We start from the raw sequence: 18,969 nt of genomic DNA, 5'->3' as shown, positions 1-18,969 counted from the left end.
GGACGCGGACAAAGGGCACGAGGCAGTTAAACTCCTCGTCGTTCCGTAGTTCTTTTCACAGCTCAGCGTGCAGTTTGAAGAAACGCAAGGTGGCAGGACGAGACCAGGTGGGGAGTAGCGACGCAGGTAGTCGAGGTCATGTTGAAAGCGGGGCGCGAGGACGCAAATTGGCAGGGGACTGTAACGTCTTGAAGGAGCTGATAGTGAGCAGCCAGAGTAGCGTTCAAATCGCACCCACCTCGAGTCCGACTGGAAGTATGAGCCAGTCGAAAACGTTTGGAAAGGGAGGCCAAGAGCGCTTCCGTAGAAATGGAGTGTTTTGTTTTGAGCATCGGAAAGTTTTCGCGAATTGAGACTGGGATTTCTTTCAATGTGGAAGGTTTGAGCTTTGTGTTTTCGTTTGAGAAGCTCCGTGATTTGAAAGATGAGGTTTGTGTAAACATGTAGTCTCGCGAGTGTTGGTTAATGAGTAAATAGGCTTTCTTTTTTTGTGTGTGTGAGTAACCTGAAAGTCAAGGTTATCGTTGAGAGGCCTATCGTAACGCGCGTGTGTGTTATTTAACCTTCTTTCTTTTTAAGTGTTTTTGAATTTTGTAAGGTTAAGCGCGTAGGTTTTCAGTAAGTGCATCATTTGCATTGAAAAGCGTTCTTAGTTCGATTAGCGCGTGTCCTGTGTGGACGGAAGGAAGCAGATTTATGACTGGGTTGCTGGTGTGTGTTGAGGGCAGCCGTATTCTGACTTCTTTAGTCAGCGTGCGTGGAAAGAGTTAGTAGAAGACGCATCATTTTAAGACTTCTGCGGAGTGTGTAAGTCCCGCGAGTTTAATTGTTCGTTTCAGTCACGTGTCCTGTAGGACTTTCAGGGAAGAAACGTGAGTAAGCGTAAATGAAAAGTTCGCCTACACGGGCAAGTACGCGATCTGTTTAGTGACCACAAGGATAGTGGGCTTGTGATTACGTACTTGCGAGGTTGACCAGATTGTTCAGTGGCACCGGCACGTGAGATAAGTATGCCACTGCGGTAGGGTTGGAAACATGCTGTTCGTGTAGTTAGGCCACTTAAGTTATGTTCGGCTGTTTTCATTTGTTGTTTGCATCGTCAACGACACTTTGTTTTGCAACAACCATAGTACTCTGGTCTTGGCGGCATTCGAGGAGAAATGGATGGCTGTTTGGAAGGGTGGTTGGCGCTGTTTTGTCAAAATTGGGGAAATAAAAGATCAGGGTTCATTTTGACTCAGTAATAGCCTGGCGAGTCACGGGTGAAGAGCCTGTGCTTACACGTGGTGCAGCGCTGTGTTGTTTTGTTTGTCTGACTTATGTTCTCCAGGGCCTAGGATCCCGAAGTTCGTCAAACGAGGCTCGACCCCAGTGCCCTGCAGCTTCTTTCAGCGTTCCTCATGGTCAGCGAATTCAGTTAACCGGCCATTCAGAACAACCGGGGCGAGGACGAGCTGTTAGATATGGAGCTGTTTCCTGCGCCTACTTCAAGCTCCCCCTTACCACATCGAATCGCAGCACATTCCAGAGGAGCGCACGAGCCAACAAGTTCAAGTGCCAACAAATTCGTACGCGCCCGGGAGTAGAAGGAACCTTCGGACAATGGAGCCCAATCGTCCCTCTTCATCGCCTTTGAAGAAGACATTTGCTACCGCTGCGGGGCCGTAGCACCGGGAGCAGGTGGGCCCTCGGACAATGGAGCCCAATCGTCCCACTTCATCGCCTTGAAGAAGACATTTGCTACCGCTGCGGGGCCGTAGCACCAGGAGCAGGTGGGCCCTCGGACAGTGGAGCATGAGCAACACCCTTTCTTCGTCTTGGAAGAAGCGCATTGGAAGTCAGCGAGGCAAGACCGCAGAGAGCCGACGGGTGTGACAACGCGATACGGGCGCCAACCATTGGCTGAAAATGGCATCATCTGAGCGGACTCTCCCATTGGCCAAACATGACACGACTTCCAGTCCTCGAAGGGTTTAAAAGAAGCATTCCAGAGAGACCAAAGCATTCCCTGATTCCCTGATTCATCTCTCTCGAACGTCTTGCCGCGGGCCGCAGCGTCCGAGTTGCTGCCGGCCCGTAATGACTGTACGACTGTTACTTGACTCTCACCTCTCTATATAATGTAAAATAAACCCTCCCAAGTTTTGTTTTCATCCCGAAGTCTGTCCACAACCCCTACACGAGGTATTAAGCAGGTTTCTTGGGTTCGTGTTGTCATTGCTTGGAACCCCAAGGTGTGTAGGACCTGCCGGCCCGTGTGAGTCCGCGCAAGTCTCGGTTGTTGCGAGACGTAATGGGCTTCTGTCAGTTCGCTGAGAGTGTTGTGCAACCCTAGCGCCAATAATTTTTCAGTCGATGTACTCATCGGCAGGCGGAGAGCGGTCTTGAACGCCATCCTCAAAAGTGTGTCGGCCTGCTTCGCCTCGGAGTGTGTGAGGTGGTAGTAAGGCAGGCTGTATGTGATTCTGCTCACCACCAGACTACTGACCGGTCGGAGGGTGTCCCTTTCCTTCATCCCTCTGTTCTTGGATGTTACGCAGGAGATTATGCGTGATATCGCCTTGACACTGGTTTTCAGGAGTGTAAGGGTGTGTGTAGCGCGCTGATTGGACTGCGACCACATGCCCAGCACCCTCAGCAACGGCTTCTCTGGGATGAGGCCCCCGTTGAGGCGTACCTCGAGTCTTTTTGTTGGGTCTGAGGGGACTGCGAGGTTACCCCGGCCTCGCCAGACTCGTTGGAGCTCAGATTTTTCGGGCGAGCATTGTAGTCCCCGTTGGCTGACGTATTCTTGGATAATATTTGCTGCTGTTTGCAGGCGTTCTTTTTGAGCGAGGGACCCTATTGTGGTCCAGAGTGTTATAGCGTCTGCGTAGATTGCGTGCCGAAGACCTGCTACGTCCTGCAGTTTGCTTGCGAGGCCGATCATGGCGACGTTGAACAGCGTGGGAGAGATGACAGCACCTTGTGGTGTTCCCTTGTTGGAAGGGTGGTACACTAGAGTCTGGATCTCTCCCTTCTTCAGCTCCGCCGTGCGGTGGCTCAGGAAGCTCTGACCATACTTGTAAGTTCGCACGCCGCAGTTGGTGTTGGCCAGCCCTTCTAGGATTCCTTGGTGGCTGACGTTGTCGAAATCCCCTTTGATGTCGATTGCTAGGAGGACGTGTTCGCCGCAGCGGGAAACGTTGCTGAGGACTTCTTCCTTGATTTGGAGTAGCACATCTTGTGTGGACAGGCCTGCGCGGAAACCGAACATGGTGTCCGGCAGGTGTTTATTATCTTCCAAGTGTCTCTGTAGTTTCGTGTTTATAATTTTTTCGTACACCTTGCCGAGGCAGGACGTGAGCGTTATGAGTCTGAGGTTTTCAATTGCCAATTTCTTGCCTGGTTTGGGGATCATGATTATTCGTGCGTGTTTCCGCATCGCCGGTACCGTACCTTGTTCCCAGTGTTTGTTGAGAAGGGCCGTGAGCGCGGAGATAGACTTGTCGCTCAGATTTCTGATCATCGAATTTGTGATCTGGCCCGTGACCGCCGCTGTGTTACGGGTGGTGGCTGCGATGACCGCTCTCATTTCATTTTCGGTGATAGGTTCGTCCATTAGTGGGTTGCGTTGTCCTGTGTAGGGTGTTCTGCATGGTTGTGTGGGAGTGCGATCTCCATAGCACTTGGTCTTGATGGCATCGATGAGGTCTTGTTGGCTGCTTGAGTAGGTGTGTAGTAACCGTTCCAGAGCCCTGTGTCCTTCTCCTTTGGTTTTGGTGGGGTCCAGGATGGCTTTGAGGATGTGCCTCGTCTTGGCCGTGTCCAGCGTGCCACCGAAAGAGTCACAGAATCTACACCAGTTCGCGGAAGCGAGTTGCATGGCATATTCCTCTGCTTCCGCTGTTATTTGTGCTATGCACGTCTTCAGTTTCCTGTTATATTTCTGTTTTTTCCAGCGGCGGGTAAGGCCCTGTTTCGCATCCCACAGGCGTAGTAAGTGGGGATCCACCTCTGGGGTCTCTTCCGTTCTGGCGATTTCCTTTGTGTGGCGTTGTTTATGTCGACGGAGGTTGTCGCACCAATCTTCCAGATTCGTGATTGTGTCGGCGTCCTGTTCTTGGGCTTCCCTGATTTTTCGCCAGTCAGTGAGTTTAGCTGTGCCGATCTGCCTGCGTAGGCGTCTAGTCTGTAGTGTTAAGTTTATTATGAAGTGATCGCTGCCTAGGTTTTCGAGTGTGTTGAGCCACTCGGCTCGCGTGGTTTGAGTGATGAAGGCAAGGTCGGCAGTGGTGTCGCGTGTGGCGCTGTTCCCTTCCCTCGTCGGTATGTTCAGGTCTGTGATGAGTGTGAGATGACACCGTTCAATTAGTGTTTGTAGCTGGAGACCCTTCCAATACTGCCTCTGGTACCCCCACAGGGTGTTCCGAGCGTTGAACTCGCCCATGATTACCAGGGGACTGTCTTTAGCAAGGCGGAGGGTGTCCCCAAAGAGTTTTCCGATGTTTGCCCGCCTTTGGCTAGGGGGGCAATAAATGTTGAGTACGAAGGCGCTCTGTTTCTGGTTGCCTTTGTATATTATTTCGAGAAGTACATGTAGTACGTCCACGTACTACATGTACGTAGTAGTCCACTAGTGTGGCTACCTTCCACTTGTCTTGACTTGTGTGGTATTCTTCGTAGCCATGTAGTGTTGGTCGGGTACCGGGCTCTTGTAGGACTATGACCCTGGTGGTTTTGAGGAATGAGCGATCAATTGTGACAGCAGCCCTTTCTTCCTGCGGTACCCACGGCAGTTCCATTGCCAAATTTCTAAGTTTTCTTAGACTTGCCTGTATGGTCTAGGCACTGTTGGACGTTGTGGTCGGTGATGTTACGGTTTGGTGCTGCTACAGGTGTGGCCTTGTAAAGGTTCTGTCGTAGTGTCTTTCGTAGTTTTATGGAGTGAAGCTGGTTCTTAAACTTGCTGTCTACAGTGGCTTCCATATGTTTTATTGCTGCATCTGTCCGTTGTATTGCAGTCTGTGTTATTTGTTCCAACTGGGCGCGTGTAGCGTCCATAAAGGCTTGCATCTGGGTGCGGATGGCATCGACATAGGTTTGTAGGTCAATGATGTCCTTGTGTGGAGCCGCCTCTTGTGGTATTTGTGTGAGCTGTGTCACTTGTTGTTTGAGTTGTCTGTTTTCTTGTGTGAGTGTCTGTATCTGTGCGCGCATGGTGGCGAGTTCCTGTTCCAATTTCACCGATGGTGGCGTCTGTGGCTTTTTATACGAGGGGGAGGCTACTGCTGCCCAGCTTACCTCGTGTTCTTTGGTGGTAGTCCTCTTGACTGAGGCTTCCTTGGTCTTTCGGTGGTATTGCTGGGGCCCCTTGTCTTTGAGTACCGCGATGGCTGGTGCTGCCTGCTGTCCTTGCTTGAGCGTCGACCGAGATCGCAGTCTGGGCGACCGAAAGTGAACCCCTGGTCGAGAGCAGGAGTGGGACCTGGACCTCGGGTTGGAACCAGACCGGGATCCGTAGATGCTCGGAGACTCCGAGTAGTCGAAGTCGGAGCCTTCCCGCTCGGAGCTGAACCATCGCGGGCGAACGTTAGCCGCCTTGGTCGAGTGAGTGACCGGACGGGGCTGTCGTTGGGTTTTGGGTGTGGTGGTGGAGGCAGGCTTCCATCTGGGTGGAATGCGATTGAGCTTGTTGTTGCACTCTGTTGCGGCGGTGAGATGGGCCCCTCCGCACAGGGCGCACTTCGGAACACAAGTGTGACCGGCGTCAGGGTTAATGTAGTTGCAAACGTTGCACGCACGAACCGTTGGGTTGGGGCAGGCGTCTGGTCGGTGTCCGGTGATTCTACAGATGGAGCAGAACTGACTTGTCGGCTGGTAGTCTCGGCAGGGCATCTCCCCTCCATAGTAGTACACAAATCTAGGCACCTGTGGTCCCTGGAAGTGGAGTAGGGCTGTCTGGGATTTTCCGAGCATACGGGCCCGCACGATGCGGGCTCCATATGTGCGGACCCGAAGATCCGACATAAGCTCTTCCTCGCCGGTGCCTGCGTCGATGCCGTATACGACACCTTTAAGCAGGCCCTCGGGTGTTGATAGATAAACCTTCACGGGGTGTGATCGTCCGTGAAAGGTGAGGCTTATAATTTGCATGAGGGTGGCCGCCGTGGCCTCGTGAGGTGTGCTCACGATGATGATGTTCGAGCCGTGTCGCAGGCGGATGATGAAGTCGTCCCCCTTGCAGCTCGGCGCACCTCCGGTGGCTTGGACGATCGCCTTGGCCACTCGGTGGGTCTGTAGTTTTCGAACGATGAGGCCCGGGGCAGGGCGTATAATGATTTTCATGTCAGTGCGCGGGAGTGGAGGCGCGCGTCGGCGAGGCCTGCTACTTGCAGCCGCGTCTTCAGAAATAGGTGTTCCGGCTCCGCGTTCTTCGCAGGTAGCTTGCGACGTGGCTTTCGCGGCGGCGGCTGTCACCTGGGTTCGAGCTAGCCCTAACGGTGTGGTTTTCGATGGCGTGGTTTGCCCGACTGGATCTTGCTCACCAGTGGATTGTTGTTTTTGCAGGCGGCGTTTCCGATGAAGGGAAACGACCGTTTGCCACTGGGATTCTTGATTGTGGAGCTGCTCTGAGTGGACGGGAGACTTCCCCGGCAAGGCCTCGTCAGGCAGGGGTCTCGGGTGACTCTCGGATACAACTTCCATGGTTTCTGTGTCTGTGGGTTGGTGGACAATGGTGCCTGGGTTCCCCGCGATCGTAGCGTTCCGGGCTGGGTCGTCCCCACAGCTCACCGTAGACACTGTGGCTGCTTGCGGGTCTCCGAGCTCCCACGCGCGAGCGTTCGGCGTTAGGGCTAACCCTACCGTCAGCGGGGCCGAACGATTAGGGCTCTCGTTGGTCTTAAAAGTGCGGCTCACCGAAGTTCGTTTCCGTTGAATCCCCTTGGTGTTGCTTCGGATAATGTCATGCAGCCACTGCTTCCTACGCAAACCGTCACGCTTTCGTTGTGGTATCATAAAAACGGCATAACCATCTTCAGGTTTCTTGCTGCAGTTATATGTGCAACAGCCCGGCATAGCGGTAGCACATAGACCAGAAACACTGCGCACAACGTTCGCTACACCGAGGTAAAGCACCGAGCCAGCCGTGCTCAGGAGGAAAATGGCGCGAACGAAAAAGAAAAACACAAGCAAAACTCAAGATCCGCGCGTTTCCAAGGGCAACGGCAGGGAGACCAATCGCCGTGCATAAAAACGGGGTCAAAACTGGTTGCCGCGGGGGGGACACGCAAGAGGCGAGGAGGAGGCGAGGAGGAGGCGAGGAGGTCGCGCGGCGGCTGCAGAATTCAAAGAGTGGCGGTACTTTCAAATTATCAAGGGACTTTAGGCGAGCCTAGCTAATAAAAAAATAATTACTATCGAATGGGTAAATCATCATCATCGCCTCGTTGAGAGCGGGAAGCTAGGAGTGCTCTGCGACAGTATCACGTGCCTGGATCTGTACATTAAACGGCCAACTCAAAACTGCCTGAATACGACGCTGATGTTATCAATGGACGTATGTTAAAAGCTTTTTGAGAGTATAATCCTTTGTGGGTCTGTACTGAAAAGATATAAGTGCAAGGGTGTGTACCGGAGTGCAGTGCAATATTGGGACTGTTAGGGCGAATTTCCGAAATTAAGCTTCAGTAATTTGTGGAGGCTCAGCCCACGTTTCACCATTCAACAATGCGCCGCAACGAATCTCTAAAATGTGAAACTAGAACATTCTGTAGTTCGAATACGCTATGACTTCTCAAATACTTCGCGGCGATGCGAGTTTAAATGCAGTGTTACATAGCTTTTTGTGAAAGTAATTATAGCTGTCATTAACGTAATTAACTGTATGTAAGTAAGTAAGTAAGCGTAACCGTAACCGTTAAGTAACCGTAAGTAATTAACTGTATCACCGCTGAATATTTCAGAGAGCGAGTGCGTAAAGCGCTGGCTCTCTTGATGTGACTAGTTATTGTGCTATTTCTAGATGTGATGCAGATATTTAAAATATATGTCACATCAGAAAGGAACACAGAAAGAGGGCAGCGGGTGAGTGGCATGTGACACCCCAGGCGAAAAATAAAAGAGGAGGAAATACAACGTTCCAAGCATTCACAAAATTTAAAAGGAATGCATTAAATATGGAGATTTCTTTGTATTTTACAATACCTGCTTGAAAGTTCATAGGGCGAAACGGCTGGAACTATTTTGTGAATTTACAAAATACTCTGAAAATGTGCGCTATTGACCCTCTTCGCGGCGACCCTGTGGCCGTTGCCACGTTTGATCACGTGGTTACGCGTCCATTTCTTGCACCAACTGCCTCCGTTGCCTCCGCGTTTAGAATGGGTGTGTATGACGCAGATGTGGCCTAGCAAACCTCTTGTTTAGGGAGACATCATAGACGGTGACTGGATGGACGACACGGAGCTTTGGCCACAGCTTCAGAGAACATGCAAAATTTGGACGCTGATCAAAATATATGCCCAAACAGCGCGAGCAGCGTATATGGGGCTTGTTTTAAAAGCGAGGCTAAATATGTATTCCGAGCTATCCAAACTTTTCACTTATGAAATGAAACAGCATGTTTTGCCCTTCATTCTTTATTTGGCGAATATTTTGAAGCAGTATGCTTGTCACATTTCTGACGCAGTACATTTCCTTGTTGCGGTCGCTATCTGATTATTTCGGCCTAATCGCTCGGGGGAGTGCTCAGTTCTGATATACAGCGTGTTTCAGCGAACACTTTCAAAAATCTTTAAAGGTTTCCTGTGGCACATATCCCAATTCTGGTTCATGAGCTGGTCTACTTGAAACGGCGTACAATACTTGCAAAAAAATAGAGATGCAAAATCAACTAATTTATAAGAAATCACTAATTAAGTTTTAACTAATAACATTATGGCTCATACTGCAATTTACAAACTCTAGCCGTGGAGTTCGCAAGGGGGATCCACTTGAAACGAATTTTCAAGATTACACCAGTTTTGAGATACAACTTCCCGAACTTTGCGGAGAAATGCATTGGCGTCGCAGTTGATTTGTTAACAAAACGTCGTTTCATGCACCGAAGCACACTAGTAACTGGAACGCCAATGCATTTCTCCGCAAAGTTCGCGAATTTATATCTCGAAACTGGTGTCGTCCGGAGAATCTGTTCCAACTGGATCCGCCTTGCGCAGTCCACTGCTATATATAGAATTTGTAAATTGTAATATGGGCCATATGATAAGTAGTTATAAAGTTAATTAGTGCATTATTGTTAATTAGTCGATAATACATTTCAATTTTTTGTGCAAGTAGTGTCCGCCGCTTCGAGTAGACCGGCTAATAAACTAGAATCGAGCTATCTGCCACAGGCAACGTTTAAAAAAAATTGAGTGTTGGCTGAAACACCCTGTATTTGTTTTTGCCGCGCACAAGGCTTGAAACAAAGCCGTTTTGTACATTTTAGTACCTTGTGGCAAGGATGTGTTATCGCTAGTAACCCGCTTAGGGCCAAACAATGAAACCCTCCTTTCCTCAGTAAGGAAGCCTTCATTGCGGTGAGGCCACCTTATGTCACTTTGAAAGCTTCCTAACTGAGGCGCCCTCGGTGAAGGCTTCCTTGGTACTTCCTCAGCATAAGCAGCCAAACAATGAAATCTTCCTTTACCTCACTAAGGAAGCCTTCATTGCGGTGAGGCTACCTTATGTCACTCTGAAAGCTTCCTTACTGAGGGGCCCTCGGTGAAGGCTTCCTTGGTGCTTCCTCAGCGTAAGGTAGCTCCAAAGCTACCTTCATGCGTCCTTACGCCGCTTCTGGCCCTGAACGAGCGCTTCACCTCACTGCTTAACCACATGGCATTCGCTTACGCATGCGCACTGTCGCCCATCTGCGGAGAAGCGCGACCACGGTACGTCTTGCCAGGCATGTTCGTTTCAGTCACGCGTGCGGCATGGAAGCGTTGCTAGGCGTTGCTAGGCGTTGCACCACGCCGGCGTGCCAGCGTTGCTGGAGCACATCAAGTTTTGCACTGTAATGCGCTACTTCTTCAGGTTTAGTAAACAAAATTTGAAAAAAGCGTCCACGCTTCTCTATATTAGCTCATCAACTTAAAGATTGTGCGACGATACAACCTTTTTTATTGAATAGTGGTGTTCGCGGAAAGATTTGAAGAAATAATCTCGAACCCAGGCACGCGGCAACCGCTCCTTAGGTGAGGACGGGTGAAGGGAGCTTTCAGAGTACGCTTGCCTCCTCCATGGGTCCTTCGCTCTAAGGAGGCCTCGCGTAAGGTTAGGAAGCGCTCGAAGGAAAGGAACGTTTTATTGTTTGGGCCAAGCTACCTTCATGGGTCCTTACGCCGCTCCTGGCCCTGAACGAGCGCTTCGCCTCACTGCTTAACCACGTGACGTTTGCTTGCGCATGCGCGCTGTCTCCCACCTTCAGAGAAGTGCGAGCACGGTACGTTTCGCCAGGCACGTTCGTTTCAGTCACGTGTGCGGCATGGAAGCGTTGCTAGGCGTTGCTAGGCGTCGCTAGGCGTTGCTAGGCGTTGCACGACGCCGGCGTGCCAGCGTTGCTGGAGCACATCAAGTTTTGCACTGTAATGCGCTACTTCTTTAGGTTTAGTAAACAAAATTTGAAAAAAGCGTCCACGCTTCTCTATATTAGCTCATCAACTTAACGATTGTGCGACGATACAACCTTTTTTATTTAATAGTGGTGTTCGGGTGTTCACCTAAAGCTTTTAAGAGATAATCTCGAACCCAGGCGTGGCGGCAACCGCTCCTTACGTGAGGACGGGTGAAGGGAGCTTTCAGAGTATGCTTGCTTCCTCCATCGGTCCTTCGCTGTAAGGAGGCCTCACGTAAGGTTAGGAAGCGCTCGAAGGAAAGGAACGTTTCATTGTTTGGGGCTTCCTCTTGTGGACCATCACGAAACATTCAGCTTCGACCATTCGTGCGCTATTGGTGTAGTCCGTCGTTTGTCGTGCGCATATAGGGCGCGTATATTTATGTGTGCGTCCATTCACTTACTGACACGTTGGCGACAAAGTGTGCGTTAGATTCCGTGCACGCTGGGGCAGACGTGCATAGATACTGTGCGCGAAACGTACTATGACAGAAAGTGGCGCTACTCCCTTTGTCATTGTTTAAGGAGCGGAACTCACTCTTGCCGACGTTGTGGGGCTGAAGCACTTTCTTCAAAGGTTAGGGACACTAGAGCTGTGCACGGGCCGCAAACGCTTCCCTTCTTAGCTTTTTTACTGGGAGGCGCCTGCAAGCAGCGGCTTTTCCAAAGCGTCGGTACTAGGTAGAACCTAAAAAGCATTCCCAGCCTCCGCTATCCTTCGTTTGCCTTTTGTTGGCGTTTGTACTTTTCTCCCGCCCTGTAGATTCCATTTTTGATGAATAAATACATTGCACTTCCTGCTGTATCTACATGCGAGACGACAAGCCTACTTTCCCATAAGGTACGCAGTCGAGATCGGGGAGCCCGACCGGTCCGTCGGAGACTTAGAAAGCCTGGCCCGAGCCCAGCCCAAGGTCGAGTAAGAGAATCTCCAAATTGCCCGAGCCCGGCCCGCGGGCCGGGTCCGGGAATTCGGGCTCGGCCCGAGCCCGTGCGCAGCTCTAAGGGATACAACGCTCGCGGATGGGCACATTTCTGTATCCTCGAAGAAAGCTGTGCATCTCGAAGTGCCGGTAACACGTACGGACAGTTGCCGCAATGGTCCGCGGAGAATGTGTTGTCTGTGTCCATACGTGTTTTAAATTTTAATTACAAGCAAACTAAGTACGTCCCATCACTTTCTTTTACTTCAATTCTATGAAAACTACTATATCAACTGTCTATCAATTTGCTGCCTTACTTGCTAAATAAAGTATTCCTTATATGTCCATAGCTTATCAGAAGTGTACGTGGAAAGAAAATGATTCGTAATGCATTGGTACACTATCGCAGGTACATCTGAAGCTGCTGCGTTGGGGCGCTTCCCTACACGGAATCTAATTTTTTGGGTATTGAGAGAGTGGAAGGTCATATGAGATAAAGCATTGCCGAAACGAAGTCGTCATTGATTAATCACTGCGCTTTGTCTTCCTTGCCTCAACTCCGTTATGCGTATGCCTGAAGTCTTTTTTCAGTACGTACTGCGTGCGTATATTTTGCAAATCTGTGTTGCTGTTGAATATTAATTTATTGACTACACGACGCTGGCTGCGTCGTTGCCCTGTTCGAAGACATTTGCGCACGCGGTTAACGATGTGGGTCCGTTTTTACAAAAAAGCTCCTGCGCTACACTCTTAGACAAATTTTTTGTCCCTTTTTAGACCCTTTTTTGTCACACAACAATAATCATCTGCCTTGCTTGCGTTTCCTTTCTTGAAAACGTACGTTTCCGTCGAAAATGCTTTCTCGTGCTGATAACGTGCATGCCGTTTGTGGGTTGGAAGTACCGGGCTCACAGCGTTAAGGAAAGTAAATGCGGACAAGGCAGACGACGATTATCGTTGTGTGGCAAGATACGAGCCAAAGGGTGCAATTTTGTTTAATAGTGTAGAATTGTCAGTAAAAGCACGTAGGAACCAATCCTGATGTTGTACGTGCGTATTATTTGCGAAGGCAGCCGGCCATTAGAAAATGATACTTATGAACTCAATGCCTTGTTAATTTGTCCCTTGGTTTCTTTATGCCTTCATTCAAGTTCTGGCTCGTTTCTAAATTTTACATGTTTCCATTAATCTTCAGTTAGACACCGATTATCAGACAATTTACTCATAAGCGCCTGTCAATATGCATATGTACCTTGCTATTGTTATGTCAAGTCTTATGTGCTTTTACTTCCTTCTGTTTTATTTCGAAAGCTCTGCCTTAGCCGGAAGAACGCAACCACACTGAAGTACGGACTCACGGCGGTGGGACTTGAGTTTTCGGATTACTATGGCCACTGTGGAATGGGAAAGTTTCCATTGCTGACCACAGTGAAGAGGACACTCGAGTTCTTCAAGCAAAAGTACAAGTCCCCGGACGCCTACCAGGACTGTCTGTCAGCGTAGCGTGCTGCTGTTATTGGCACCGGAATACAAGATGTGTTACACGAGTCTGTTACGTTTCTGATGTTAAGAGTAAGATAAACTTCTTAGTCGCTGCTATTTCTGCATTTTTCGCGAATTGCTGGGTGGGAAGATATTAGTGTGGCCGATTCCATAGTGTCTCCCACTAAAATTACTATAGGGAACTCTGGCGCTGCAGTCGTTGTCCTACCATGGGAATGATGGGAAGTACATGGATTTGTCGGATCTTCCTGCTTGTGGATTCAGACGTTCTTGTGGGTTTGTATATTAGCTATATAAATATTATTGTCGTATATTTCAGCGCAACCTATAAATAGACCATTTCATCGGGCGAGGAGGATAGGGCGCGAGGAGAGCCTTGCCTCCTCTTTGGCTTGGGCGATCCGGCGCGGCGCTGCTTGAAAGTATTGCTGTCGCGTGCTGCGGAACGATTTCGAGATGTTTTAGATCTTACTTTGTGAAATTTACGCCATGTTCGTTCATATAAGATCGTCAAGGAAGCCTTTCAGTGCATCAGTAGCTATACTGTAAGCAGAAATACGCCGTGGTGTACGCGCATTATCAGTCGCGGTGCGTGCATGTGTTGTTTACTATTTTGCTTATATCGATTACAATTCAACAATGAAAACCGGCGTTTCTGTATTACCAGCATTAAATGGTAAATCAGCTCACGGTCTGATCGCTTGGCGTAGGGAGCAAAACATAAAACATAAGAGCGCATGCTCGTGCACGGCCAACCTAAGGCAACCACGAAACATCTGAGCGGCAGGCGCTATCAAATATTTGTGATACACCGGCGTCGTTCTCGCGCATTTAAAGTCTAGTAGGCTTCAAATAACCACATGTCTACGCTAGCCTTCCTGCAGCAGGCCGACGGCTCTGCTCAACACAGCGATCACTGCGGTTGATGAACCAGCACGATACATATGTAAGCTGTGCGCTTCGGCATTGTCTTTTTGGCCTGCATACAGCCATAACATATGAGAGGGATCGCATAAAAAGAATGCGATGCCAACATTTCCGTAATACGTGTGAGTGTGTCGTAGAGAACGGAACGAACACAACCGAAAAAAAAATCGATTATCATCCTCTTTCTCGAAGAAGCAAGAGAAAACTGGCTAAGGCCGCGATAGGACCTCGCATACACACTCCGCACAACGTTTATAAACATGTAACCGCTGATGCCGTATGCTTGGACCATGCGGTATATAGAACAAAGATATATGTAATCCAGCACCTACCACTGCTTAGGACGCTCGCGCAATTCGTAAACAGTCCCTTTGCTGGAGAAGCTTAATTCAGACTGTAGGGTATGTTGCTATTACTTGCCAAAAATATTTTATTCAGGGGTGGAAACCACATCCATCCAACCAAGTAGTCACGCAATGTAACCTGCAGCGAACAGTTTGAACGCATGTCGTAGTATAACATCACAGCTCATATTGTAGCAGAACGGTACCGGCGCTGTTCAGATCGTCGCGTATGTTTCATGGCTCATAAACCGCAGCTTAGGAATAGAGGATAATACTGCAATATGGTCACATTAGTGATTGGAACATTCAGAAATATACAATTGATCTCCGAGGCTGATTGTAGGCTCAAGTATGCGCGCACGTCGCGCTGCGTGTTCCGTTCACCTCAACGGCAACATAAATTTATGCCATGATGCCTTAAACCACTTCAGCACGTCTCACAGTACCGTTTACCACGTAGAAGACGCACGTCATACTAAACAGACCGCACGACCACGAAGACAAACGCCAGAACCTACCGCCGAGCGTATACCTGCCATGCAAAAGACCGCCATAGAGACCACTTTCACCCAAGCCAGTATGGCGCTGCTCATAGGCGGCGCCACTGCGTTCACAATATGGCGGCGCCTACGAGAAAACAGTCTATATTCTTGGAAGTGCACAAGACGCCGGGAACGCGTACAATTGCTATTAATTGCAATGATTGAGCTTGTCCAGGTGGCCAAATCGAAACGCGCCAAGCGTCTAAAGGCATTGGCATGCCGGCGATAAATTCATAAGGGCGTTTCATTCGTTTCATTCGTTTTCATTCGTTCGTTTGTCGAGTACCTGTGTTCCGGATGTGCAGTCTTTACCCGCGAATGCTGAAAGCAAAAGTATGGCCTTCGAGGTTTGCGTTTGCTACTCCGAGGGCGTTGTCAGTGACGCGTTTATTTCGACACCAACAATCGTTCCCATAGTTTGGTTGCTCCACTGTGGCATTTGCTCTTCCGGGTACGTGCCTTCGACCACCGCCCACGAGAGTTTATGGGTCCCCTCCGAGCATATTGGATGGCAGTCGCTGTGCTACGGCGACCATGGTAGCACAGCTCTGCGCAGCACTTCGGGTGATCTGACGTGTTTAATCACTCAGCAGAGAGTGGCTGAGTGACAAAGGCCGTGTCTTTTTTCAGAATTCATTGAATTCATCTTCAAGGACTGTCGCGGTCCTTCACCGCACCAGTACTGCATGTCACCCGCCGGATCAAGGGGACGACTGAGCCCTCGCACTTCCGGCGACATGTGTTAGATCGATAAATTTTATTTATAGGGAAGACAGGGCGACCTTCGCAAGTGCGCTTTATTCTGCTCCTCAGCACTGGCGAAGAGGAAAGGAGAGTGAAAGTGCTGGGATGGATGATGGCGATGAAAGGAGTGGCGTCTGCTTATGTACGTTAGACAGTGGCCCTGCTAGATCCGCTGGTCTAGTTTTGTGTCATGCGGAAACTTAAACAGCGCTTTCGTAGTCCGCATCGAAGTTTCAGTGTCAGGCCTCCTCCGACAGTGATTGCTCACCAACGTACCACAAAGAAGCCATGGATGGATGGATGGATGTTATGAGCGTCCCCTTTGGAACGGGGCGGTGGGTTGCGCCACCAAGCTCTTGTTACTATGCTGCCTAATATCCTATCTAGGTTAACCAATGAAAAAAGAAAAAAAAAACACTATGAACTACCACGTCCAAATTTTCTGATCCCCTATTGCGAACTGCGCTTTTGTACGTCTCCGCCTTTTGTCGTTTCCCTACTTTTCTTCCACCAATCCTCCAATCGCCTCTTACTAATGTCTATTGCGGACCTGCTTGCTTTACCACTGCCCCCGCTGAACCCAAGGGCTTCAAGGAGGCCAGTGGTGCCTAAGTCGACCGCTGGGTAGACGTCTTCACATTCTCATAAAATATGCTCCGTCGTTTCCCTAGCTTTACCGCAGCAAGCACATGCTTCTTCTTCTTTCTTATATCTCGCTTTATTGGTGCGTGTTCTAATGCATCCCGATCTCGCTTCGAAAAGTAATGAGCTTCGGTTTGGTTTGGTTTGGTTTGGAGCCTGTAGATATAGCACAACCCACTACAGGGGATTGGCCATGAATCGGGCGGCAGTGGGTTGAAAAAGAATAAATACGTAAATAGGATTTTTTTTACTGTATATGTGATATTACAAAAATTCTAATCGTTAATAATAATTTTCATGCTATTGTTTCTTAAAATTAGAAGTTAATATTTCTTGGTTGCTTGTTTTGGAAAATAAAACAATAAATTTAGCATGGAAGTCTTCTTGTTTCCATTATAAAATTATATACGGCATCACATACGTTCCTATTACAGTGTCCTAGTGCCGACGCCCCCAGAGACAGAATGATAGGTAGCGTGATGGCTAATCCAAGTTGGCGGAAAGGACCTTCTAGAAGTCGTTTTCTATGCACGTTGAACCTACGACACTCAATAAAAAAATGATCCATAGTTTCGGGTTCATTGCAGTGAAAACATTTAGGAGAAGGTGCCGAAGCGGACCTATGAGAATAGAAATTAAGCCGTGGTATTCGGCAACGCAGACGCGTAAATGAAACTTTAAATTTTCTTGTTGCACACCATCCGCTGTGCCAAGGCAATCTAAGGTGCTGAAAATCGGCGTTATCTAATACACATAATTTGGCATGTTCTTCTTGAATTGAAATTTTTTTAAATCTTGCATAACTGACGTATGCCGAAGGTTTTAAGATCCTCAGTACCGGGCCTTTAAGAGATGCCGCTGCTAGTGCGTCTGCGGACTCGTTTAAAGTGAGCCCCAGGTGCCCTGGCACCCATACCAGGCGGAGCTTCCCTTTGAGTTATCATAAATGGTTTCTTTCGTGAATTCGTTTTTTCCTCTTAAGTAGCTACTGATGGCAGGTTTCCATTGCCGCCACCCATGAGATTATTTCAGCCTCTTTGACTTTCCGCTTGACCTTCTTTGTTGCTGTGTTGCCCACCCCACAGGCCGCCTACTTGCTGGTAAGCTTCCTAGTTCTTTTCCTCCACTGTGATACAATGTTTTGCCTGTACAGATACCTGAACACTCTCCCAGCCCATTTACTTTCTTCCATATTCCTCAGCAGTTCTTCATACTCAATTTTACTGCGAGCTTCCCTCACTTCAAAACTAGTCTAGCCATATCCCCCTGCGCAGCTTCATTTGTAGTCTTCCCGTGAGCGCCCAATGCGAGGTCACCCACTGATCTTCGGTTCCCGTCGAGTCCCGATTGAACCCCTGATTTAAAGCAAACAACCGCATTTCCAAAAGTAAGTCCTGGAACCATTACCCCTTTCCACATACCTCGGAGGACCTCGTACCTATTGTATCCCCATAGCGCTCTGTGCTTCATTATGGCTGCATTTCTCTTCCCTTGACTGTTATGGTTTTTTTCCTGTTTCCATATATCCATTGCCTTCGTTTATCCATATACCAAGGTATTTATATTCTGTTACCCGAGGCATTTCTTGGCCCTGTATCTCCATTGTCTGTTGACTGTTTTCATTGAATACCATAACACCTGATTTTCTAACACTAAATTTCAAACCTAAATTGCTGCCTTCCTGTCCACAGATATTAGCCAGACGTTGCAAATCACTTTGCTTGTTAGCGAGCAACACAATGTCGTCCGCATAATATAAACCTGAGAGTTGCTGCTCTATTAGTGTACCTGCCCGTTTGTACGAGAGATTAAACCCGATATTACTTCCTTCTAGCGCCCTCTCCATCCTCACCATGTACATCATAAACAGCAGCGGGGATAAAGGGCACCCCTGCCTCAGTCCCTTGTTGATATGAACTTTCTCCTCGCTCCTCATCCCTTCCCATTAAACGCAAACGGTATTTTCTAGGTAACTCTCTCCCAAAAGCTGTACGTAGACAATCGTTACCTAAGCCTTCGCCTTCCAGAATATCCCACAAAATGTTGCGGTCTACGTTGTCGTAGGCTCCTGTAATGTCCAAAAAGGCCACATGTAACGATCTGCTTTCTGCTTTTGATATTTCAATACACTGAATAAGCTACAAACAAGTTATCATCCACTCAGTTAATTATCAGCCACTTGCTGCACTCCACCTCCCCCTGGCGCGTTCTTGATCGCGTTACCGCGAGCTCGCTCCCCTCTTTTGCTTGCGCGGGAAGGCGTCACTCGGGGAGCAATCATATTGCGCCTCCCCCTCGCACATAAAGCACATTGTGCGGGGTGCGATAGGATCTTGTCACATTTGGGACTTTATACGGAAAACGATGCGGTTCCACTTCGGTGGTTTCGCTCTTGTTGCACAGCGCGCGACTTCAGATGTGCATTTGCGAGCAGCCGCTCGTAATTCAATCATTTGACCATGCTTTCCTGGAAGTTTCCATTTATTTTCTCGGGATTCCTTTCCGGCAGCAGTGAAATTTCGCTATTTGGAGATCACATACAAACGCACTTCGTTATATTGAGGTTCTAAATAGATGGTGTTCAATGGACAAGAGGGTATGAAAACTTAAATTCTTTATTCAGGGGTGTGACTGCCCAATGAAATTTTGGTACAACTTATGGAGCACGTAAAATTGCATCTTGGAACAGTCTAAATTTCATTTTGGAG

At 48.8% G+C, this 18,969-nt stretch overlaps 1 protein-coding gene across 1 annotated transcript in view; it reads left to right on the top strand.

Moving 5' to 3' along the window:
• LOC135904973 (uncharacterized) overlaps positions 1-13,147 on the top strand; it is a 75,886-nt gene extending 62,739 nt beyond the window's left edge. Inside the window, exon 11 of the mRNA XM_070541233.1 lies at positions 12,871-13,147. Coding sequence (XP_070397334.1) covers positions 12,871-13,062 — 192 coding nt within the window. The 3' untranslated portion in view covers positions 13,063-13,147. The remainder of the gene's footprint in view (positions 1-12,870) is intronic.
• The last annotated feature ends 5,822 nt before the right edge of the window (positions 13,148-18,969 follow it).

The sequence above is a fragment of the Dermacentor albipictus genome, chromosome 6 (assembly GCF_038994185.2).
Source record: "Dermacentor albipictus isolate Rhodes 1998 colony chromosome 6, USDA_Dalb.pri_finalv2, whole genome shotgun sequence".
NCBI classification, from domain to species: Eukaryota; Metazoa; Arthropoda; class Arachnida; order Ixodida; family Ixodidae; genus Dermacentor; species Dermacentor albipictus.
Note: the sequence above shows the minus strand (reverse complement) of the source record. Positions and strands in the feature narration are given on the sequence as shown.